The following is a 25485-nucleotide window of genomic DNA, read 5'->3' as shown; positions in this document are numbered from 1 at the left end:
AATGCTGAATCAACTAATATATAAATGCAAGACTATGCAAATATTCTTGAAATATTAAATACACAACATTTCTGCTATCAGATTTCTGAATGGTGTATGAGCCCAGGAACACTAGTTTGGTATTCCTTTTTTTTTTGCACTATTTAGTTTTTTTAAAATTGGAAATTAGATTAGTTTTTATGTCTTGCACTGTACTGCTGCTACAAAACAACAAATGTCATGACACAGAATTGTCAGAAGACACCATGCCACTTATCAATAAGCACCATATCCAGGAGTTGCAGGGGTTGCGATGGGCAGTCCCGGTACAATACCTGTCTGGCAGAATGATGTGATGAAATGAGATGCATTAATTTTGTGGGTCTGTATTGATGGGCGTATTATAAAAGCTGCATGATTTCTGCTTCCTGTTCCTGCTAGCAGTCTGCCAGCTATAGCTTTTAATGTACCACTTTCAAATATATAAATAGAACACCATGGAACAGAACTTTTCAGCGTGAAATTTAATAGTAAGCAATTGTATTGCTTAACTTGTGAGGTGATAAGATTTACAAAAATCCAACTGAGTAACAGCTTTGTTTGTCAGTGAGCTCTGGTCTTTTTGGCTGGCATGAGTTTGATTTAGTGCATCATTAAAAGTAGCATCACTTACTGCTGGTTACTGTTTATATTGGGGTTTAATCTCTGCTGACAGCTGGTGCATTGCCTCAGTTGGATAAATCCTGATGTGGTTGAACATTAAAGATTTAATTGCTGCATTCTTTTCATTGCCTGTCATTGTTTCTTTCAGACAAACATACTGCATGGATACACTGTCAAAATCAAAAATTAAATCTGTGGAAAGCTACTTTTAAAACCCTTTCTCATACTGGAAAGGTCTCTGTTTTTAGAAATGTAAATCATTTCAGTGTGTACTGTGCAGTATGGGGAAAAAATAGTGAAGAATAAATGGTGAGGACTTTCTTTAGCCAGAGAGTGGTGAAACTGCGGAATTTGTTGCTGCAGAGGTCAAGTCTTTATATATATGTATATTTAAGACAGAGGTTGATAGATTCTTGATTAGTCAGGGCATGAAGGGGTACGGGGAGAAGGCAGAAGATTGGGGCTGAGAGGAAAAATGGATCAGCCATGATGAAATGGTGGAATAGATTTGATGGGCCATTTTGTCTAATTCTGCTCCCATGTCTTATGGAATAATGAGTGAGCAAATTGTGGCCTTTAGTAAGGAGGTTGAAGTTTATTTTAAAAATGTGGAATTTTGTTTTTGCCTGAATGAGTATATGAAAGTAGAATCAAGTGTGGAGCAATGGGAGTTGGCAGCAGGAGGAAAGCAGAGAGATTTGTGAGTAGATGAACCAGGAATAACTGTGGTAACACAAACCTGACAACTATATTCTAGAGAGTTTGGCTGTTTTCATTACACCCAGAGCAGGAGAGGCAGTCTATATACGCCAATCAGTCATTGAGCAATATAAGCTTTGACCAAATATCAGCATTAGCACGGTAGCACAGTGATTAGCACAACGCTTTACAGTACCAGCAACCCGGGTTCAATTCCCACTGCTGCCTGTCAGGAGTTTGTAAGTTCTCCGTGTAACCGTGTGGTTTCCTCCAGGTGCTCCAGTTTGCTCCCACAGCCTAAAGGCGTTACCAGTTAGTAGGCTAATTGGTCATTGTAAATTGTCCTGTGGTTAGGCTAGGATTAAATCAGGGGATTGCAAGACAGTGTGACTTGAATGGCCAGAATAGCCTATTCCACACTGTATCACAATAAATAAATAAATAAAATTGTCATTGAGCAACATTACCATTCACATTGAGCAAAATTTGTTGGGCAATAAATTTCACTCCAAGTGCATGGGTTTCTTGGGCCTCACCAACAAGACAACAATGGCAGGACTTGAAGCCCGAAGTGCTGATTCTGGCAAACTGCAGCTTCACAGCTGCATTGTTAATTGTCTCTGTAAAGGCATTAAATTATTATATTGTTTATCTTTTAGGAAACTGTGAAGAAAATTTTGACATAAACTTAGTAAACTTTGCTATTCACTTCCAACGTCTTGGCAGTGCTCAATTATTCAGTTTTCAATTGTGCACGGTTTTACTACGGGGCAGAGCCATGATGGACAACTGTAAGGTTCACAGTAACAGCTGTACACTGCTCCCTTTCTAGCTGCAGGAATGTGGCAGAAAGAGTAGGCAGAGTTTGTTATACAGGAGGCTATATTCTGCATGCATTGTTTACAGACAGAAGCTAAATATTGTTGACACGTCTTTGAGTGTATGTGGAAGCTCACGATCTTATAAATAGCAGTGACATATTTTTACAGCATTTGGGAAGAAGATCTTCTGCCCTCTGGGTCTGGCCAAATTGTCAACACGAACATGATCTTTGCTCTTCATGATCTTTGCCTTGGGCTCATTTCATTGCTTTGCCAGAGACAGATGCAATATCTCGCAGTAAAGTTCACACAATTGCGTTAGAGGTTAGTGCAAAGTGTACAGTGAAATCAACTCTACGACGTCTGAGAATGAGTGGGTATCTGAATTTGTAGTTCAAGCTGATGCCAGGGTACATTGTTTAATCGACTGTATGCTTCCGGCCAATATGGCATCCATCTCCAGTTTATGTGTTCTGATTTTTCTGCAACCACAAGGTCTATTTCCAGGTTGTAACAAATTCCTAAATCAACATAATCAAAAGCTTAAATAATCAAAAACACAGGGTTATGTCAAATTAATTTATTTTATTGTTACAACCTTTAGTTACTTTGATATTACAGATATTACAGGATGTGATGCTAAGGGTTTATAAGGCATTGGTCAGATCACATTTGGAGTATTGTGAGCAGTTTTGGGGCTCATATCAAAGAAATGATGTGCTGGCATTGGAGAAGATGCAGAGGAGATTTAGGAGAATGATCCTGGAAATAAAAGGGTTAACATACGTGGAGAGTTTGATGGCTGTTTTCCTGTACTCACTGGAGTTAAGAAGAACGAGGGGGTATCTCATTGAATACTGAAAGGCTTAGACAGAGTGGGTATGGAGAAGATGTTTCCCGTAGTGGAAGAATTTAGGACCAAAGGGCACAGCCACAGAATAACAGAACGTTCATTTAGAACAGAGATGAGGAGGAATTTCTTTAGCCAGAGGGTGGTGAATCTATGGACAGCTGTCTGTTGCCACAGACAGCTATGGAGGCCAAGTCATTGAGTATATTTAAAGAGGAAGTTGATAGGTTCTTGATTAGTAAGGGTGTCAAAGGTTACATAGAAATGGCTAGAGAATTGGGCTAAGTGGGAAAATGGATGAAATGGCAGAGCAGACTCGATGGGCTGAATGGCCGAATTGTATTCCTATGCCTTATGCTCTTATTACCTGCTCTGGATTGGCCAGGTTTCCTGTGAAGTGCACACATTATTATTGATTGAAGCTCTGACCATCTGAGCAAGAGTCTTTGATCATTTCTGATACAGTTGAACAACAGGCTGACACAAACAAGCAGACAGATCAAATTCTTGATTTCTTTTCTTTCTTTTTCTCTCTCCCAAGTTTCACTCCTTTCACTTTTCCAGAAATATATTTTATGTATTTTGTTCATTCCTTTAATCAACTTTGGGCTCTCTCTGCCCACTGCCTGACTAGTCCAATCATCCATGCAGGTGAGCTGTAAATCATGGTACTTCTTTTTTCTCAGTGCCATTGTTCAGTTCAGCGCCACAGACTCTACAGTTCATCTCTCCATTCCTTGATTCGGCAAAAATGATCTGCTGGAGGAATTCAGTGAGTTCGGCAGCATCTGGAAATGGGCAGTCAATGTTTTGGGTTGAGATCCTTCATCTGGTCTGAAAGAGTAGAGCATGGGTTCCCAACCCTTTTATGCCATTACTTATGGTAAGACTCTTGGCAGTGTAGCCATAGAGGACCCTGGTCAGACCCCACTTGGAGTACTGTGCTCAGTTCTGGTTGCCTCTCTACAGGAAGGATATGGAAGCCATACAAAGGGTGCAAAGGAGTTTTACAAGGATGTTGCCTGAATTGGGGAGCATACCTTATGAGAATAGGTTGAGTGAACTTGGCCTTTTCTCCTTGGAGCGACAGAGGATGAGAGGTGACCTGATAGAGTTGTATAAGATGATGAGAGGTATTGATTGTGTGGATAGTCAGAGACTTTTTCCCAGGGCTGAAATGGCTGCCACAAGAGGGCACAGATTTAAGGTTCTGGGGAGTAGGTACAGAGGAGATGTCAGGGGTAAGTTTTTTACTCAGAGAGTGGTGAGTGCGTGGAATGGGGTTTGGCACAACTTTGTGGACCAAAGGGTCTGTATTGTGCTGTAGGTATTCTATGTTTCTATTAAGCACGGGGTCCATGGACCCCAGGTTGTGAACATCTACTCAGTAGAGGGAGATAGGCAGTATAAAATAATGGGGCAGAGGCTGGGGCAAGAGTTAGCAATTGATTGTTGGATCCAGGTGTAAGTTTAGTGTGTGTGAGTGGGACTAGGTTACACCCAATGACATGGACACTGAATTTCATTTTCTCTTCTTCTGCTCTACCCACACACCCTTATTTCAACCAACCAATCCTAGGCATGCATCTCTCAGTTTCTTACTGCCACCCCACCATTCCCATCTGCCCACTATACTCCCATTATTTGGTTTATTTTTACCTTACTTTCTTATCAGATTACATAATCTGTCGCCCCTTACTGACGCTATTGCAATTTTCACCCTTCCGTTCTCCACCTGACCCAATTGACCAATCAACCCCTCCAAATCTGGACATACATATCACTCACCAGCTCTTGCTCTACCCCCTTCCTCTCACTTCTTTACATTAATAATCTTCCCTGTATTCTTCAATCCAGATGAAAGGCCCTGAACTGAAATGTCAACTGTTCATTTTCCTCTGCAGATGCTGCCTGACACACTGAATTCTTCCAACAGCTTGTTTTTTTTGCTCCAGATTTTAGCATCTGAAATTTCTTATGTCTCCTTGTTTAGGCAATATACTGCACTCTTCTCAGCAACTGTGGCTTCAACAATTAATGGGAATATCATTGCTAACACAATCATGTATATATGCTAAATACTGCTATATTATCTATCGCCAATACCATGGTGGCACTGACGCCAATCATCATGAATTATTTTGAAAGGCTGGTAATGGCACACATCAAAAACTCTATTCCTAACACAATGGACACTCACCAATATGCTTACTGACAGAACTGCTTTGCAACAATTGCCCTAGCATCTGTCATGCAGCTGGCCCGACACACCTTGAAAACAAGGACAATTAGTTGGAATGCTGTTTCTGGATGAGAGGCATTGATCATGTGGATAGCCAGAGGGTCTATTCCCTGGGCTGAAATGACTAACACAAGGGGGCATTGTTTTAAGGTGCTTGGAACTAGGTAGAGAGGGGATGTCAGAGGTTAAGTTTTTCACACAAGAGTGGTGGGTGCACGAAACACACTGCCAGCAGTGGTAGTGGAGGCAGATACAACAGGGTCTTTTAAGAGACTCATAGATAGGTAGATGTCAAACGCATCTCTCCCATTTCCTGCACATCTGCCCTCACCCCATCCACCCGCCACCCCACCCGGGATAGGGTTCCCCTTGTCCTTACCTACCACCCCACCAGCCTCCAGGTCCAACATATAATTCTCCGTAACTTCCGCCACCTCCAACGGGATCCCACTACCAAACACATTTTTCCCTCCCCCCCCCCCCTTTCTGCTTTTCGCAGGGATCACTCCCTACGTGACTCCCTTGTCCACTCGTTCCCCCCCCTCCCATCCCTTCCCACCGATCTCCCTCCTGGCACTTATCCTTGTAGGTGGAACAAGTGCTACACCTGCCCTTACACTTCCTCCCTCACCACCATTCAGGGCCCCAGACAGTCCTTCCAGGTGAGGCGACACTTCACCTGTGAGTTGGCTGGTGTGGTATACTGTGTCCGGTGCTCCCAGTGTGGCCTTTTATATATTGGTGAGACCCTACGCAGACTGGGAGACTGTTTTGCTGAACACCTACGCTCAGTCCACCAGAAAAAGCGGGATCTCCCAGTGGCCACACATTTTAATTCCACGTCCCATTCCATTCTGATATGTCTATCCATGGCCTCCTCTATTGTCAAAATGAATCCAAACTCAGGTTGGAGGAACAACACCTTATATACCGGCTGGGTAGCCTCCAACCTGATGGCATGAACATTGACTTCTCTAACTTCCGTTAATGCCCCTCCTCCCCTTCTTAACCCATCCCTGAAATATTTAGTTGTTTGCCTGTTCTCCATCTCCCTCTGGTGCTCCCCCCCACCTTTCTTTCTCCCGAGGCCTCCCGTCCCATGATCCTTTCCCTTCTCCAGCTCTGTATCACTTTCGCCAATCACCTTTCCAGCTCTCAGCTTCATCCCACCCCTCCGGTCTTCTCCTATCATTTCGCATTTCCCCCTCCCCCCCACTACTTTCAAATCTCTTACTATCTTTCCTTTCAGTTAGTCCTGACGAAGGGTCTCGGCCCGAAACGTCGACAGTGCTTCTCCCTATAGATGCTGCCTGGCCTGCTGTGTTCTACCAGCATTTTGTGTGTGTTGTTCATAGATAGGTACATGGAGCTTTGAAAAATAGAGGGCTTTTAAACAGTAGGGTAATTCTAGGCAGTTCCTAGAGTCGGTTACATGGTTGGCACAACATTGTGGGCCGAAGGGGTTGTCATGTGCTGTAGATTTCTATGTTCTATGAATTTCAGTTTGGCATTATTGTCCCACTGACCTTAGTGGAAAAAACTCCTACTCCTCAGTGTAGCTACACCATCATGCAATTGGGTACTGGACTTCTTAATGAACAGACCTCAGATAATCTGCTTCTCTCTCCCCCACATCCTCAACATGGGCACCCCCCAGGGCTGTGTGCTGAGCCTATTGCTGTACACTGTGCTCACACATGACTGCACAGCCAAACACCCAAGTAATCACATTGTCAAGTTTGCTGATGACACCACAGTGGTGAGGCTTATCAGCAATAATAATGAAATGGCCTACAGAGAGGAAGTAGAAGAGCTCAAGGCCTGGTGCCAGGCAAGTAACCTCTTTTTCAATGTCAACAAGACAGAGGAGGTGATTATCGACTTCAGGAGAACTCACAATCACTCACACCCTTTACATCGACAGCACAGCAGTAGAAACTGCGAGCATTTTCAAACTTCTGGCAGTACACATCTTGCACACCTCTATTGGTCTCAGAACACATCCTACGCAAAATCAGGAAAGCTCCTCAACGGCTCTACTTTCTGAGAAGACAGAAGGGATCTGGAATATAGGCATCTAAACACATATCCTTCTATAGATGCTCAGTAGAACATATCCTAACAAGCTGCATCACTGCATGGTATGGAAAAAGCTTTGCAAGGTACAGGAATGCTCTACTATAGGTAGTCAAAACTGCCCAATGCATTACTAGCACTAGCCTAAGTGTTATCAAGGATATATTTACAAAAAGGAAGAGGTAACAAGGAAGAGGAAGAGGTTTTTTGAAGAGGTAACAAGGAAGAGGAAGAAGAAGAGGTAACAAGGAAGAGGAAGAGGTTTTTTGAAGAGGTAACAAAAGAAATTGATGAGGGTAGGGCGGTAGATGTGTTCTACATGGATTTTACGGAAACGTTGACTGCTCCTTTCAACGGATGCTGCCCTGCCTGCTGAATCCATCCAGCTTGTTTTTACATGTTGATTTGACCACAGCATCTGCAGTGTACTTTGTGTTTTGGATTTTAGCAAGGCGTTTGACAAGGTCCCCCGCAAGAGACTCATCTAGAAAGTCATGAGGCATGGGATCAGTGAAACCTTGGCTGTTTGGATAAACAATTGGCTTACAGGAAGAAAGCAGAGGGTAGTAGTGGAAGGTAAGTATTCTTCCTGGATGTCGGTGACTAGTGGAGTGCTGCAAGGATCTGTCGTAGGACCCCTGCTATTTGTGATTTTTATAAATGACCTGGAGGAGATGGAAGGATAGGTGAGTAAGTTTGTGGATGACACGAAGATTGGAGGAGTTGTGGATGGAGCTGTAGGTTGTCGAAGGTTACAAGATGATATAGACAGGATGCAGAGTTGGGCAGAAAAGTGGCAGATGGAGTTCAATCCGGATAAGTGTGAGATGATGCATTTTGGAAGGACAAATCAGAAGGCTGATTTCAAGATTAATGGTCTATTACTTAAGAGTGTGGATGAACAGAGGGCCCTGGGGTTCAAATCCATACGTCCCTCAAGGTCGCTGCACAGGTTGGTAGGATAGTTGAGAAGGCCCATGGGATGCTAGGCTTCATTAATAGGGGGATTGAGTTCAAGAGTAGAGAGGTCATGTTGTAATTCTACAAATCTCTGGTGAGACCACAATTAGAGTATTGTGTTCAGTTCTAGTCACCTCATTATAGGAAGGATGTGGAAGTTATGGAGAGGGTGCAGAGGAGATTTACCAGGTTGTTGCTTGGATTGGAAAGCACCTCTTATAAGGCAAGGTTAGCAAAGCTGGGACTTTTCTGTTTGGAGCGTAGAAGGATGAGAGGGGACTTGATAGAGGTCTACAAGATTAAGAGAGGCATAGATAGGGTGGATAGCCAGTACCCGTTTCCCAGGGTATGAATAGCTAACACCAGAGGGCATATGTACAAAGTTAAGGGAGGGAAGTTTAAGGGAAACATCAGGGGTAAGTTTTTTTTTACACAGAGGGTTGTGGGTGCCTGGAATGACTTTCTAGGGATGGTGGTGGAGGCTAAAACATTAGGGGTATTTAAGAGCCTCTTGGATAGGTACATGGATGAAAGAAAAATAGAGGGTTACAGGGTAGTGTGGGGTTAGTACCTTTTTTAAGGAATATATGGACCAGCACCACATCGAGGGCTGAAGGGCCTGTACTGTGCTGTAGTATTCTAGTGTTCTAGTGTGCCTTTATTATTGTGTTCTTTATTTTATTCTGGTTTTTTTTGTTGCACTCATTTGATGTAGCACAATTATTTCAATCTCCTTTAGACTTGTGTACTGGAAATTACATGAAACAATCCTGAATCCTGTATCTTGAACATGGAATTACTGTTTCATAATCATTATCATCATTAACAAAGAAATTGCAGAGAAGACTTTTATAAAGACACATAAAACTAAAGCTTGATAACATTTGGTCAAGAATCTTAGGGAGTTTATTCTTTTCCCCGCAAGCAAAACAGTCCCGGAATTCAAATGGAATTATGTTAAGTCATGACTGATTTTGAGTTATATAAGTCACCTACACATCACTTCAACTTTGTTTTTATCCCTGACTTTCTGCACATTACCCTCTCTTCAGCACCAGTGGTATACAAATAACATTGGATTCCAATGTCTAATTTGGTATTTATTCTCAAAATCTCCCTGCCTCTTCTTCAACCTTTTAAAAAGAGTTACCTTTGACCCCCTTTTTAGTCATCATTTGTCTTTCCAAGGATGTAAAGCCATTTTCCTTTTCATTTCCTTTCCAAAATACTTTCTAATACCTCATATTGTATATTTGCATGCTTTTTCCTGACACTGTTTGAGTTCTGATGGTGTTTCCTTTCTCATAATAGTTTCCATTAATCCCTTCTTTGGAGTTTTTGATGTTCTCTCCAAGGTAACACAACAAATGCACAGTCAGGGACAAGACGCCCAATAAGAAACAATTAATGCTGGTATTTTTTTTCTTTGTACAACTAAGGAAATTCTTAGAAACTCATGTTAGAACAGTTATTGTAGGACACTTAGAAAATTTGAAAGTACAGATATCTTTATGAAAGTAAAATTGATTGACCAAATTATTGCAGTTCCTTGGAAGAGTAAGGAATTCAGCAGATCAGGCAGCATTCTTAAGTCCTGAGGAAGGATCTCAGTCCAATACGTCGACATTTTGCTTTTTTCCGTAGATGCTGCCTGACCAGCTGAGTTTCTCCAGCACTTTGTATATGTTGCTTTGGATTTCTAGCATCTACAGGTTTTCTCAGTTTAGAAGAATAGCATGTGTTGTTGATAAATAGGAAGTTGTGGACAAATTATACTTGGACTTTCAAAAGCACGTGGTAAGATTCTGCATCAAAGGTTTGTGGCGAATGAACGCCCATGGTCATACATTGTTGTCATCAGAGATTGTCTGGCTAAGAGGAAACAGTGTGAACATTGAAGCTCCTGTGGCACATTGGTCATTCTATCCTTGTTGGCAAGATGGAATGACCGGTGTGCCACAGGAGCTTCAATGTCTTTCGGTTGAAATAAATTAATTGTATGAAGGGACAGAAGGGACAAAATGTGGTGTAGGATATGAGGTATAATGTGGGAAAATGTGAACTTCTTCATTTTGGAGATATAGTTGGGTTTTTGATAAGGGAGACGTGGAAAGATTGTTTCCACTTGTTGAAAAATCTTGAACTAGGGATCACTATTTAAGAACAAGAGCCAACTGTTCATGATGGAGAAACTTTCTTTCCGACAGTTATAAGGCTTTGAAATGCTTTTCCTCACAGCAAAGCATATATATTAATGTGCATGTCAAATTGGTTGAAGTATTTGTGGTCTGTAAAGCTTCTAGATGAGGAAATCAAGCACCTGTTCCATTGTGTTTTTTAAATTATTTATGGCATGTAGTTATCACTTGTAAGGACAGCATTTATCAGCCATCCGGATTACCATTAGGAAAGTAGTGGTGATCAACTTCCTCAAATTGCTGTAGTGCTGAGAGGAAAGGTGACTCTCACCATGCTTTTAGCTCATTCTAATGAAGAAGTATTCTTTTAAAGTGTAAATTATTGTCAGATATGCATATACCAGATGCCACAACTTTATGTTGATGTGGTTCCCTTCCCCAACATAACCATGATGAGTGCAGCCATTTAAAAGCATTTCCTGTTGATAATTGGCCTGGAATGGCTTCATCCTTTGGTTCAGGGTTCTCCTGATCAATCAGAAAGCCAGACTGTCTTTGAATATGCGAGTATAATGTAAATTCGAAGTTCGGGCTTCAACTGCAATTCACATTGAGATCACATTTTTGACATTTGGTTACTCCACATTTTGGCAAATGACCAACGATGCTATGCATGCACAGGTTCTGATGAGTTGGTAAACAGCATCTAGACACTTCTGCCTAGCTACATTTTGGCATTCCATCTGCTTCCACCTCCTCCTTCTTCCTCTTGTGCTGAAGAAATTAGGAAATAAAATTTCACAGATGATTTACTTAGAGGGAGAAATCAAGTAGAACATTAATGCCAGTAGTAATAAAACAGACAGATTTTTATGCTTAAAGAGGTATTTTGTGGAATGTAAAGGGAACTGTTTACATTATGCATTTAGATATATACTCCATGTTTTCAGTTGGATTTGGGATAAAATGGAAATTAGGAAGAAAATTTTGTGTGATTTCATTGGCAAACAGTGAAAGTATAATGTAGCAAATGTAACTATTAAAGATCAAAAACTTGCTTATGGGAGAAAATTGAGAGATTATCTCAACTTTCGTCACACGAAGAATAGATATCATGATCGATCGCAGCAGATGTTTGTCTTTCCAACCTAAGCATTAAACATAATTTTGATCAATCAGAGAGGAAAATTTAGTGAAGAAAATCCCTCCAAAATATGCATGCATTTAACAGAGAGCAAAAAGAATTATTTTGGTAAAAGGCATACAACTTTCCCTATTCCCTTTCATCTGTAAGCCAAGAACAGCCAAATGTTTAATGGTATTAATGACAAAAAGCCCCACAAAGATCATATTTGTGTTTATTTGTCAAGTCCTGTTTTATATAAGGGTTCCTTCACAATGTCAATTTGTTATTTGAAATGGAATTTATAAATGCAATAAATGATTTTCAGTGGTTTATAAATGGTAAATTGGATCATTTATTTGCATAGCTATAGCTAATAGAGCTATTATAATATAGCTATTAGAGCACTGGCTCAAGAAATTTGACTGAATGATAGTGCTTATTCATTTTGAATGCAGCAGATGCAGATGTGTATAATTAACTTGGGGCAGTTAAGTAATTGGGGTTGCAGAGGATCTTGTAATGTAAAACCACTTTGCAAATTAGAAGTTTGTCACCTCTGAAAATCTGCCAATTTCACTAAATTCAATTCAATTTAAATTTTACTTTTTAAAATATTTGGAGAAATACAGCAGTGAATACTCAAGAGAACGTACAATTTCTTATCTGCTTGAGACTGATGTTGATTGTAAGTCAAAACAACAGACAAATGCTGAGCATTCATATTGGTCCTTTATTTTTAATAAAGGTGTTAGTCAGTATTGAGGAAAGCAAATGGAATGTTAGCATTTGTTTCAATAGGACCAGAATATAAAAGTAAGGATATAATGCTGAGACTTTATAAAGCCTTTGTCAGACATATTTGAAGTATTGTGAACAATTTTGGGCCCCCTACCTAAGAAAGGATGTGCGAGTATTGGGGAGGATCCAGAAGGGGATTACAAGAATGATCTCAGGAATGAATTGGTGATAGAGTAGGTGCAAAGAGAGGGCACAGCCTCAGAATAGAAGGGTGTCTCTTTAGAATAGCGATGAGGAGGACCTTCTTTAGCCAGAGGGTGGTGAATCTCTGGAATTCATTGCCACAGACAGTTGTGGAGGCCAAGTCATTATGGGTACTTATAGTGGAGGTTTTTAGGTTCTTGATTAGTAAGGGGATGAAAGGTTACAGAGAGAAGGCAGGAAAATAGGGCTGAGAGGGAAAATACAGCAGACTCAATGGGCCAAATGGCCTAATTCTGCTGCTATGGCTTATGATGTAAATGCAATTAATTTGCAGAAACTAAAATCTCCCAAGAATGGTAAATTGGTTTAAATTAGCTTAGAGCAAATATAACCCATGTAATCAAACAGAAATTCTACAAAGCAAGAGATAGCAATAATCAGAATATCTTCAAATGGTCTGTGCTGGCTATTAATCATAACATAGCTAACTGAAACGTTTACAGACACTGTAAGTTGTAAAATGCATTCACAATGAAAGCAGAAAATATTTAAAGTTCTTAATGTGGATTGAAACTATTATTATTTTAAGCAAAGTGTTGTTTTTGAAACTAATGAATTCTTATCAATTAGAAACATAGAACATAGAAACAGAACATTGAAATCTAAAGCACATTACCTACAATGTTGTGTTGACCAGGTAACCTACTCTAGAAGCTGCCTAGAATTTCCCTACTGCATAACCCTCTATTTTTCAAGGCTCCATGTACCTATCTAAGAGTCTCTTAAAAGACCCCATTGTATTCACCTCTACCACTGTCACTGGCAGTGCATTCCACACACCCACCACTCTCTGTGTGAAAAACCTACCTCTGACATCCACCCTGTACCTACTTCCAAGCACCTTAAAACTATGCCCCCTTACGTTAGCCAGTTCTGCCCTGGGAAAAAAACCACTGGCTATCCACACGATCAATTTGTGTGATTAAATCACACAAATCTTATACATCTCTATAGGTCACCTATGTCGCTCCAAGGAGAAAAGGCGAAGTTCACTCAATCTATTCTCATAAGGCACGCTCTCCAATCTAGGAAACATCCTTGTAAATCTCCTCTGCACTCTCTCTATCCACATCAAGTTGGGTCTGACCAAGGTCTTATACAGCTGTAACATTACCTTGTGGCTCTTGAACTCAATCCCACGGTTGATGAAGGCCAGTGCACCATTCACCTTCTTAACAACACTGTCAACCTGCGCAGCAGCTTTGAGTGTCCTATCAACAGACCCCAAGATCTCTCAGATCCTCCACACTGCCAAGAGTCTCATCATTTATATTATATTCTATCTTCAAATTTGACCTACAAAATGAACCACTTAACACTTATCTGGGTTGAACTCTATCCACCACTACTCAGCCTAGTTCTGCATCCTATCAATGTCCCACTGTAACCTCTGACAACCCTCCAGAATATCCACAATACCCTTAACTTTTGTGTCATCAGTAAATTTACTAAGCCACCCTTCTACTTCCTCATCCAGATCATTTATAAAAATCACAAAGAGGAGGGGTCCCAGAACAGATCCCTGCAGAACACCACTGGTCACCGCCCTCCATGCGGAATATGAACCATCTACAAACACCCTTTGCCTCATTTGCAAACCAATTCTGGATCCACAAAGCAAGGTCTCCTTGGAACACGTACCTCCTTACTTTCCTAATGAGCCTTGCATGGGAAACCTTATCAAGTGCCTTACTGAAATCAATATATACTACATCCACTGCTCTACCTTCATCAATGTGTTTTGTTACATCTTCAAAAAATAATTAGTCTCATAAAGCACAACCTGCTCTTGACAAAGTCATGCTGACTTTCTCTAATCAGGTTATGTCTCTCTAAATGCTCATAAATCCTGCCTGTTGGGAAATTCTCCAACAACTTGCCCATCACTGAAGTAAGCCTCACTGGTCTATAATTTCCTGGGTTAACTCTACTCCCTTTCTTGAACAAAAGAACAACATTTGCAACCCTCCAGTCCTGTGGTACTTCTCCCATCCCTATTGATGATGCAAAGATCATCGCCAGAGGCTCAGCAATCTCCTCCCTTGCTTTCCAGAGTAGCCTGACAGCCTGAGGTTTATCTCATCCGGACCCGGTGACTTATCTAACTTAATGCTTTTCAAAAGCTTTAGCATATCCTCTTTCTCAATGTCTATATGCTCAAGCATTTCAGTCCACTGTAAGTCATCCCCACAATTGCCAATGTCCTTTTCCCTGGTGAATACTGAAGCAAATTATTTATTAAGTACCACCGTTACCTCCTCTGACTCCATGCACACGTTTCCACTATCACACCTGATTGGTCCTATTCGCACATGGCTCATCCTTTTGCTTTTCCCATACTTGTAGTGTGCCTTGGGGTTTTCCTTCATCCTGTTTGCCAGGGCCTTCTCAAGGCCCCTTCCAGCTCTCCTAATTTCATTCTTAAGCTCCTTCCTGGCAACCTTGTAATTTTCTACAGCTCTAACAGTACCTAGTTTCCTGAACCTTTCGTAAGCTTTTCTTCTTAACTAGATTTTCTACATCCTTTGTACACCATGGTTGTCTTACCCTACCATCCCTTCCCTGCCTCAATGGAAGATCTGCCACATTTCTGCCATGCCCTGAGAACATCAGCTCCCAAGTTTCTGCCTAATAGCATCATATTTCTCCCTACCCCAATTCCCAAACTGTCTGCTCTTATCCCTCTCCAGTGTTATGGCAAAGGAGATGAAGTCTCTCACCATGAGATCTGACACCTGACCAGGTTAATTTCCCAATACCAGATCAAGTGCAGCCTCTCCTCTAGCTGGTTTATCTACCTATTGCACCAGGAAATCTTCCTGAACACACCTAACAATCTCCACCCCATCTAAACCCCTTCCTCTAAGGAGATGTCAGTCAATATTAGGGAATTTAACATTGCCTATCACAACAATCCTATTATTTTGTACCATTCCAGAATCTGCCTCCCTATCTGCTCCTTGATGTTTCTTACTCTAGGTGTCTATAAAAACACCCAGTAGACTTATTGACCCCTTCCTGTTTCTGACTTCCACCCACCCTGACTCAGTAGACAATGCCTTTGCATTTCCCTCTGAAGATGCTGTCTGATTTGCTGAGTATATCCTCCATTTCTATTTTTAATTATGACGACAAATGTGTTCGGATCTACAAATAGTGTCATTGCAGTGACCTTTTGAAAGTCTGATTTTTAAAGTTTGTGCTGTAGAGATTTTAAAAGGCAAAAAGGGTTAGTAATGTAGTTCTTTTCACTAACCATTATGAGTAAAAGTATTCAAGAATTTTCAACCATTTTCACCAATATTGAATTTTCCTAAAATATATAAGCTGCATGTTTCCTTGATATCCAGAAAGCGATATTCCCAAATTAAAAAAAAACAAAGCTATTTTTGTTTACATTAACAGAAGAATAATGCTCACATTGCAATCAGTGCATTTCCTGCTAACTTTACCAACTGTACACAGGTATTTTTTCTGATCTGACACCTGCAGAATGCAATGATAAACATGCTCAGCTTTGACCCTGTTTGGGATCCCGATAAGGAACCAGCACAAGATAGGTCTGTAGCACTGAACCTCTATCTGAATGTCTGCATTGCTTTTCATATCTCCGGCAGCAGTCTGGTGTGTTGCTGTATAAAAGCTCCCAGAATGATGGAGCTCTCTAGAACAGCGATTGTCAGTGTTCTAGCCGTGTGTACAATATGACAGCTATGATGGTGCTATGCTTCTTGTCTTCAGGCAGCATGAACTCCCGCAAAGGTAATAGAAGACAATAATGATAATCCAGTGTTAGTATAATTCTCTGAAGTATTTTAATGGTGTGACTTATTGTCATCTAAGTTCTACTGCGTAAGAAGCAGCCGTATCTTGTACGTTCCATGTGCTGCATTGTTGTCGTGAAACCATGAATTAGTATTTTGGAAAAAGCACATCACAGTTATTTAACTATCGGAAGTAATTTTCTCTGAAACCACGTTCATATTTGCTTAATGCAGAAAGGCTATAAATGTCCTCTGCACTTCATTGCAGTACAAAAAATGAAAGCTGTTCCTTTCTGAACTCAAATGGATTATACTCTAATAGTATGCTTAGCTTTGCTGTGATTGCTGCTACTGCGGAAGAGTTGCAAGCTGATCTCAAAACGTATTTTTCTGTGTGTTTCATGTATTTTTATGTTGGTGTATAAACCAAAAAAATGTGCTTTGTTATGGTTGGCATTAATGTTACATAACCTTTTGTGATATTAAGTAATACCAAATTGCACAAAAATATGGACTAAACTATCACCTTGGGGTTGATTTATACTTCTTTTAAGAAATTGTAATTAAAAAATGCACTTCTAACATGAGAGAAAAAAATTAAAAATAAGAAAATTAACATATTACACTAAAACTAAAAGAACACGAAAAGAAAAATAGTCTCAAGTTTCATACTTGAAGTTCAGTAGACCATCAAGCAAGTTACTTTAGCAATTTTCATTAATTTTAATCTCGTATGGTAATATGTTGAATTATGCTTAATTCATAACCTCAATGCTCATTTCTTATTACTGAAATAGACAGGAAGATGTATGGCATAAATATCTTTCAAATGCAAGGAAAACAGAATAGATGCCTTTCTTTATGCTTAATTTCTCACCTGACTGGTTATATTTTCTCTCTATTTTTGGATTCTTCATGCCCAGCGGTGCTCAATGTTCCTCAATCAAGAGGTTAGGCAGGTGACCTCTGCCAGTCTCATTCCTATACTAATGGTTTCTAGGACACATACAAACATTTCTGTTTGGTAGTCAAAAAGAACTGCAGATGCTGGAATTCTGAATTAAAACAGGAAATGCTAGAAACAATCAGTTGGTCAGGTAGCATCCATGGAGGGAGAGATGAATGGTTTCCAGCATGAAACATTAACATTAAATTGTGGAGTACTTCGAATATTTTCCTTTTATACTTTATGTTCTGAGAAATGCCTTAGTTGGGCTTAGTCATTTAATGCCCGATAATTTTGCTACTCTACTGTTATAAGGAAGAGATTTAAAACAAAACTGGTGTCCTTCCTGAGGTAATTATTACTTTACTTGAAAATAAACTGATAGGCAAACAGGATAATAAAACCAAAATGGATGGAAAAACAATTGTAGAAAGCAATAGAATGTAACGTCAAGAAAAATATTGTAATACCTGGACAACAGGATTAGGAGTACTCTAAAATAAAACACAGCAATACCAAGAACTAATAAAGAGAGGAAAACAATGGAAAATAATAAACAACTACAACATAATATTCTAGGAATCAAGCATTAGGTCAATGTCATGGCCACGTTTTAGGAAATTGAGTTGAGAAACTATTGAATTATAATTTGAGGACAATGTGTACAATTAACTTTTCCAACTGGAACAAGTATTAAATAGAAAAAAATGGCTTAATCTTAAAGGTAAAGGCATAAAATTTTTGAACATGCAGCACAGCATTTATTTTTTAATTTTATTTTAGAGATACAGCCTTCCGGCCCTTCAATCCAGCAATCATTGACAACCACCAATTTAGCCTGTAGCCTAATCACAAGTCAATTTACAATGACCAATTAACCTACTAATTGGTACGTCTTTGGACTGTGGGAGGAAACTGGAGCACCTGGAGAACACCCATGCAATCCACAGGAAAATGGACAAACTGCTGACAAAGGATGCTGGGACTGAACTCTGAACTCTGACACCCTGAGCTGTAATAGCGTCGCACTACAATGGCACCCCTATATGAGCTACTTGACTGAATTTTTATGAAATATTGACATGTAAGGAGATCAAGGATTTATTGTTTGGTTTGAGTCCTTCTCAGCCCTCAAGGTGGCTGATATACTACTAGAAGCACTGAACATGCTTCCAATGGAGTTACTTCTGTGATTTTCATTGAATCGGATACACTGTATGCTGGGTGTCATTTCAGGCAGATTCACTTTCAGCTCAGAAACACCCCTTGTAATATCACTTCCCTGATTCCCCATACCAATGTGTCTATCCCACCTCCAACCTGAAGCCGTTACAGGCATCCCACCTCTTCCCGAAGTTCCGGGAGTCTCCCACAAATTGGTAGCGGCACCCTGGCACCCACAAATTATATACAATATCCTGGAAATCAATTTTTTTGAGAGCGAGCGAGCGAGAGGGTGAGACAGAGACAGAGAGAGTGAGTGACAGATGTAACGAGAGAGTGACAGAGAGAGCATCTTGTTTGGTCTCTCTTTGTGCTAAGTAGACCTATCAGTTTTCTCTGTGGGCGGGCTTTACAATCGACCTCTCTCTCTCTTTCATTGTCCATCAGTTCAGTTCAGTGTCCTGCAGCACCATGGCAGAGTGTTCCAAAAACAGAAAATATAAAACGTACTTTACCCCAGACTACACTAAAGTGTACCCCTGCCTAATAGGGGTCAAAAATAATGAGAGTGTTGCTCGCTGCACTGTTTGCTACAGTGACTTTTCTATTGCCCATGGTGGGTTAAATGACTGTAAAAGACATGTTGAGGTGAGTTTAACAGGGCATTCAGCATGGTGCATCACATTAAGACAGAATTCAGAAGTCAGCTTTCTCACAAAACACTTGAGAATCTGACGTCTTGCAAAATAAACAAATTCATGACACAGACTGCTATGAGGTTGAGACTTCCAGCAAAATGCTCAAATCTGACAGGGTGGGAAGTCTGCCTTTAACAACCTCGACCTCCACACCCCTCCCTCTCCCCACCTACAGTGAAACCCAACAGTCCCTGTCTCTTTCCCTCGTCCAGCATTATGATTCCTGATCTCACCATGACTGATGTACTGACCTGCACCTTTTGACTGGTCACTTCAAATGTGAACCAGGCCCACAGATGCAGTAGTAGGCTGTTAGAAATTAATTTGTAGACATTGGTAATTGAGTGACAGGCATCAAAGAATTATGCTGGGAAAGTTTGCTGTCATTTTATCGGGAACATAATTTAGAAAAAAAACAACAGTAGGGAGGGCAACCATATGGAGATATTCTCAGAGCCTGCATTTTCTGTAACTGGGGCTGAAATACATCATTTGAGTGACAAGCTGTACAGAAAACAACCAGGAGAATAGGTCAGATTTTTTTCACTAAACACCTTCTCCTTACCAGAAAGTATCAGTCCAGTGACTGGGTGATTTACTTTCCAAAATAGTAGAAGACATGTTCACATCTTCTGTAAATATGTAGGGCTATGGGCAGAGGGTGGAGGAGTAGGGTTAGCTGAATTGTTGCACAGAGCTGAATAGCCTCCTTCAGTGTTGTAGTTTTCTGTGATGCAGTGATATAAACGAGTTCTTCTGCAACATGATGTAATTGCAGTTCAAGGGAGGAAAGGTCAGGTGAAAAAGAAAGAATGGAAGAGGTAGGTTACTTGATTTGTTTGGAGGAAAACTAAATTAAAGACTGTGTTAAATGAGCTTGAGGGGAAGAAAGAATACTTCATCTTTGTATAATTGAAGCTTCATTACGTAATTTGATTCCATTTCACCTCAGGTTATGTGAAAATGCACATAATCACATTTTATCTGTTTATGCCTTTTTGTGGCATTGTATTCTTTTGGTATAATTTCTGTTATTATTTTAAGTTATCTTTACCTCAGTCTTTCTACTGCCTTTCTTCTTCCTGTATTTAACAGGAAATGGTGGCTAAAACAATTGTGTTATAAATAAACAAGTATACATTTTGAAGTGATATCTTATTAGTGGAAGTGAAATTAAAGAGATGAAAATATCAGAATGGAACATTTTTGTAGTTTTAATATTCATTAGAGAATAGTGTTTTCATTGTCGGTGATATCAGAGAGAATGGGCAGAGCAACAAAAATCTGTCACTGAGACACATAAATTGTTGATAATGTATATTTATCCTTCATAGTAAAACAAGAAAACTGAGGGCATTGAGATAATTTTGCATTGTGCTTGTTCTCATAGCAGATATTGTATAGTACATTTGTCATTGTATTAATGCAGAAAATTAATTGGATCCGTATGGACCAGGTGTAAAACAGTAACACGGAACCAAATCATATATATTTTTTGCATGTTTTATTTTAGGCAATGTAACCTCTATCTCTGGTGATACATCAGAGCCTTCACCTACATACTGTACAACAACGTACAATCATTATATATTACTAGTATCAGGGAGGAGGTACAGGAACCTGAAGACCCACACTCAATAATTTAGGAACTACTTCTTCAATTCCACCGTGTAATTTCTGAACCCTGCACAAGATAGTGTCAACAAACCCTGAGTATGTTACTCCCTTTTTACACTATTTCTTTTTGTAATTTATAGATTTTTTTGTATTTGCAGTGTACTTCTTTTCAGAAACATACATTTCATGCCATACGTCAGTGAAAATAAATCTGATTCCGATTTTCCATACATTTATTGTTCAATGAATTTAGTTTGGAATAACATGCACAACTACAGTCTTTCTACATTAGTGAAGGTTTAACAGTAGCGAGAAACCATTTCCAATGGCCAGTCTGTGAATAACCAAATTGTGTAGATTGAGCATCATCACCAAAAATATAGATTTTGTTTTGCATAAAGAACTGTGGATATGTGAAATATAGTAGCAGAATATAATAATATTTAAAAGCAAGTTGACAAATATTCAAAAAGTACACTTGTTAAAAGCTATCAAGAAAATACAATGGAATGAATTAGGAGGCTGGCTGGGAGTGACTGTAAGGTAGCAGATGGTCAGGTTGGAAAGCCACGTCCATCAGTTCTCACCATGACTGGATAGTGGTGGAGTCTGACCTTGCTGAGCTTTTCCACTTCTGCAATCCCACACCAGGCTTGCAACAAATTTCAGCCTAAACCTCAGCAGGATCTGACTTCATTATAGAAATTCAGAGGATGCACATTTTTATCCAAGGGCAGATTAAGCAAAATGTTTGCAAAGATACAAAAACAAGTAAGAAATAAAAATCAAATAATCTGATGTGAAAATATATGAATTTTGCTCTCATGAGAAACTATATCCAACCTGGTTGATGTAATATGGTAACCTGTTTCTGGATTTGAAATTATGGTAATTTCAACTCTATCCTGACCCATCCCAGATGTGGAAGAGTAAGAAGCTAACCAGTTGGAGCATTCCAGACTCTACTAACACAGACTAAACTGTGACAAGACCTCCTGTGCTTTGACAGCTATGATCTTTTGGCAGTGAATCTTTGAAATGTACTTTGAACTAAGTCATTATAAGCAAGTGGAAAGTCGTTGATTTTTTAAAAAGGAACGAAAAGCATATATAAGAAATGAAATTATTTTCGACAAGGAACTACCTTCCCTGTCAGCTACTAATCTACAATGTTACAATTTCCACCAAAGTCAATGGGGACTGAGATCCTGTTCAAGGTCTAACTGTGGAATCCATGTGATAGGACACCTCAACAAGAGCCATCACCATCCTGGACATACTCTCACTATTAAGAACCCTCACCATCTGGATCATGCTCATCTCAGTGCTACCATCAGGGAAGAGGTACAGTAGCTTAAAGATCTGTTCACCATTTTAGGAACAGCTTCTTCCACTCTGCCATCAAATTTCTGAATAGTCCATGAACCCATGAATAGTACCCCGCTATTCCTCTTTTGCACTGCTTATTTATTTATTTTATTGTAACTTATAGTATATATACTGCTACCACAAAGCAATAAATTTCATGATGCATGCCAATGGCAATAAAGCTGATTCTGAGTGGGATACTGCTGAGGTAATGGAATGAATGCATTGGCAGTTTTAGTATTCCAAACATGTCAGAAGATCCAGAACAGCCTCTGACTGTATACAAAGCTTCAAGCTACTGTTAATTTAGCTAACAGGGTCTGGGGCTTTGCTTCAAAACATCACCTGAACTTGCTTCAGTAACGCACACAAAATGTTGGAGGAACTCAGCAGGTCAGGCAGCATCTATGGAGGGAAATGAACGGTTGATGACCCTTCATCGGGACTGGAAAGGAAGGGGGCAGTAGGCAGAATGAAAAGTTAGGGAGAGAGGCACAAGTTGGCAGGAAATTGGTGAACCCTGGTGAGAGGGGGAAGCTTGGTGTATGGGGAAGGGGGATGAAAGGGAATGATGTGCGAAGCTCGCTGGTGATAGGTGGAAGAAGTAAAGGGCTGAAGATGAAGAAATCTGTGAGGAACCATTTTAATTTATGACTTGGTTTATTTCTATATAAAGAGAGTTAGAACATAAATTAATTGGTAAGACATTTCTTAAAAATTAATAGAAACTGCTATCCTGGAAATATTCAGCAGTTTTTACCTATTAGACCTATTTTAGGTCTAAAACCCTTTATCAGAACAAGAAACATAGTTTCCATGTCTTCAAGATGTGGGAAGAAACTAAAGCTCCTGTGGAAAACTCACCAGGTCACCGGAAAGTTGTGCAAATTCCATATAAACAATACCAAATGTTGGATTGAACCCTGCTCAGTACCTATGCCCCTGTGCTGCCCATAAAGTTAACTCAGTGTTTCCCAATCTTTCTTTAGCCCAACACCACCCCCAAAGCACCCTCATACTTTCCAATGCCCCTCTTAGGCACCCCCATAGTGTAAAAATGTCTACCATATGCTAATATGAGAAAAGTGATTCTGCTTTAAATTTTTATTTGTGTTTAAACCTAGCTTACACAGTATCTGTGCACTGTACAGCAGCTTCAATATCAATGTAATCCTTGAGCTTGATGGTTCTTAGAAAGAGTTAAAATATCTGGTTCAAGTTGTGACAGTAAAAGCCTTAAGTCCCCACACGTAACAATGTCCAAGGGCTTTCTGTTTTTTGTGAGGATCTGACTCACAGCACTGAAGCCTCTTTCAACAAGATAAGACAATGGAACTGCAATGAAGAACAGTTTGGTTCTTCCCCAAAGACCAGGAAACTTCATATGACAGTGTTGCTACATACAGCAGCCGACATTCTTTAAAAGCATTTTTACTTTTTCATCATTCTGAATTTTGATAATTTCTTCTTGCAAGCTCTCTTCCTGTTCTTCCACCTTGCAAAGAAATGGGTTAATTACCCAGTCTGGAATTTCCAGATCATTCAAATCTTCGAATCGATTCTGAAAATCCTTCTTCAGTGACTGCAGGTGTAAGCAGTACCCTTGCAAATCACCATCTGAGAAAGAGCGTACAATACTTTCCATGCAGGGAAACCATAAGAACATTCTTCTTCCAATGTTTTACTTATAGATTTCCAATTCTCCAATAAAAGTGGACACTGCACTTTTTTCTTGAATTAAATTGCAATTCTTCACCTTTAGAATGTTCAATTTGTCACACAGATTGGCTAGGTATGCCACATCTCTACATAGAAGTTCAATCTTGATTCCCAAGCTCTCTACAACTTTTGACAGCCAAATCACTTCAGTGTGAAGAAGCAAGTATTTAAACTCTTCATCATTATCTTGACATAACTGGTGAAATATTTTGCTATTTAATGGATAAGCTTTAGTTTTGCTGATAGCAAATATTACAAGAGTCATGCTTGAAAAAAGTTGGTGGCTGAGGTTTCTGGCTACAAGATGTTGATGATGAATTACACAATGGAATGCAAACAGACTTGGAATCTCTTTTTTCATAAATGCCACTAAAGCAGCATGGTGACCTGTCATAAATTGTTCTCCACCTGTTGCACAAGAAATCATGTGCCTGATCAGAAAACTTTTATCCTCAATATACATTTTGAGCGTAGATTGATTCTCTATTGATATTTGTTGTGAACTTTTTACAAAAGGGAATCTCTTCAGAAATTTTTCAATTTTAGAACACAGAGTTATTACTCAGAAGAATTGATTCTAAAATACTGGTGTCCATTTCTGATACAGCAGAATCTTTCAACAATTGTATGAGATTTTCTATAATTTGCTATCATTTTGGAAATGTTATAAGAAACACTGATTCTTGGCAAATGACTCGATGGTGCAACACTTTTCAAAAGCTTCTGTCATCTTCTGGAAATGAGTAATACCATAAGTACCCTTTTCAGGGTGTTTTTTACAGAAGTGTTCCTCCAATTTTGATAATTTCATGACTTCGTTAGACAATACATTATTACAAATAAGACACATGGGGCTTCGCTGATCTGACAGGAATGGAATAAAACCATACTCCAGGTATGTAACATTGTATTGACACACTTTCTATAACTTATGTTTCTTAGCAGGATTAGAATTCAAGGTTTAACCGCCTTGAGACTAATAGAGATTGTGTCATACATATTTATCCACCATTAAGTTAAAATTTGATTAAATTAAAATTTATCCACCATTAAAATAAAATAAAAAATTAACACAAACTGGAATGCCTATCGGATGTTGGCAATGGCAGCGAGTTGACATGGATAGTAATAGTACACAGAGGATCGGTGAGACCAAGATAAAAACAATCAAAACAGCAAAAATTATGTTGACAAGGATTCAGATTGAAATCTGAATGTTAGACGAGGTAGAACTGGTGTTCGGCAAGTACCTTTATACTATTCCAGTTAGCACGATTAATCAATCATGTAAGGTCTCAATATCTCCAAAGATGGTTCTTGGCCATACGTATGAAGCCGAGGTTGCTTTGGAAACCCAAGAAGAAACCTTTGATTTGGTAGGTTCATTGGTTGACTCCATTTCGCCATTTGATTCCAGCCAGTGCTGCATCTTTGCGCGACCTGATTTCCATAGATCTTTCGAGAAAGTTGAGAGGGTGTACTTGACTTACCAACTGTTAAGTTGCATAAACTCACTCCATGTCGCAAGTCAAGGGAACTATTGGGCACCCTAGTTGCTAATTTATGCATTATCCCCAATAGTGTCTGTTTGGTTGGTGAGTTTAGATGGGATTGTCGAGTTTCAGACGCGTTGTGACAACGAGTACTCACTAC

General features: G+C 39.7%; 1 protein-coding gene across 4 annotated transcripts in view; it reads left to right on the top strand.

Annotated features, from left to right (window-relative positions):
- Nucleotides 1–25485, top strand: part of LOC140728501 (kalirin) — a 723603-nt gene that overhangs the window by 120250 nt on the left and 577868 nt on the right. Inside the window, exon 1 of one of the 4 annotated variants that reach the window (XM_073047303.1) lies at nucleotides 16288–16318. The exons of the other annotated variants lie outside the window; for them this stretch is intronic. Coding sequence (XP_072903404.1) covers nucleotides 16303–16318 — 16 coding nt within the window. The 5' untranslated portion in view covers nucleotides 16288–16302. Of the gene's footprint in view, nucleotides 1–16287; nucleotides 16319–25485 lie in introns of those variants that run through there. 4 annotated transcript variants of the gene reach the window in all.

Source organism: Hemitrygon akajei, chromosome 5 (assembly GCF_048418815.1).
Source record: "Hemitrygon akajei chromosome 5, sHemAka1.3, whole genome shotgun sequence".
In the NCBI taxonomy this organism is placed as follows: domain Eukaryota; kingdom Metazoa; phylum Chordata; class Chondrichthyes; order Myliobatiformes; family Dasyatidae; genus Hemitrygon; species Hemitrygon akajei.
Note: the sequence above shows the minus strand (reverse complement) of the source record. Positions and strands in the feature narration are given on the sequence as shown.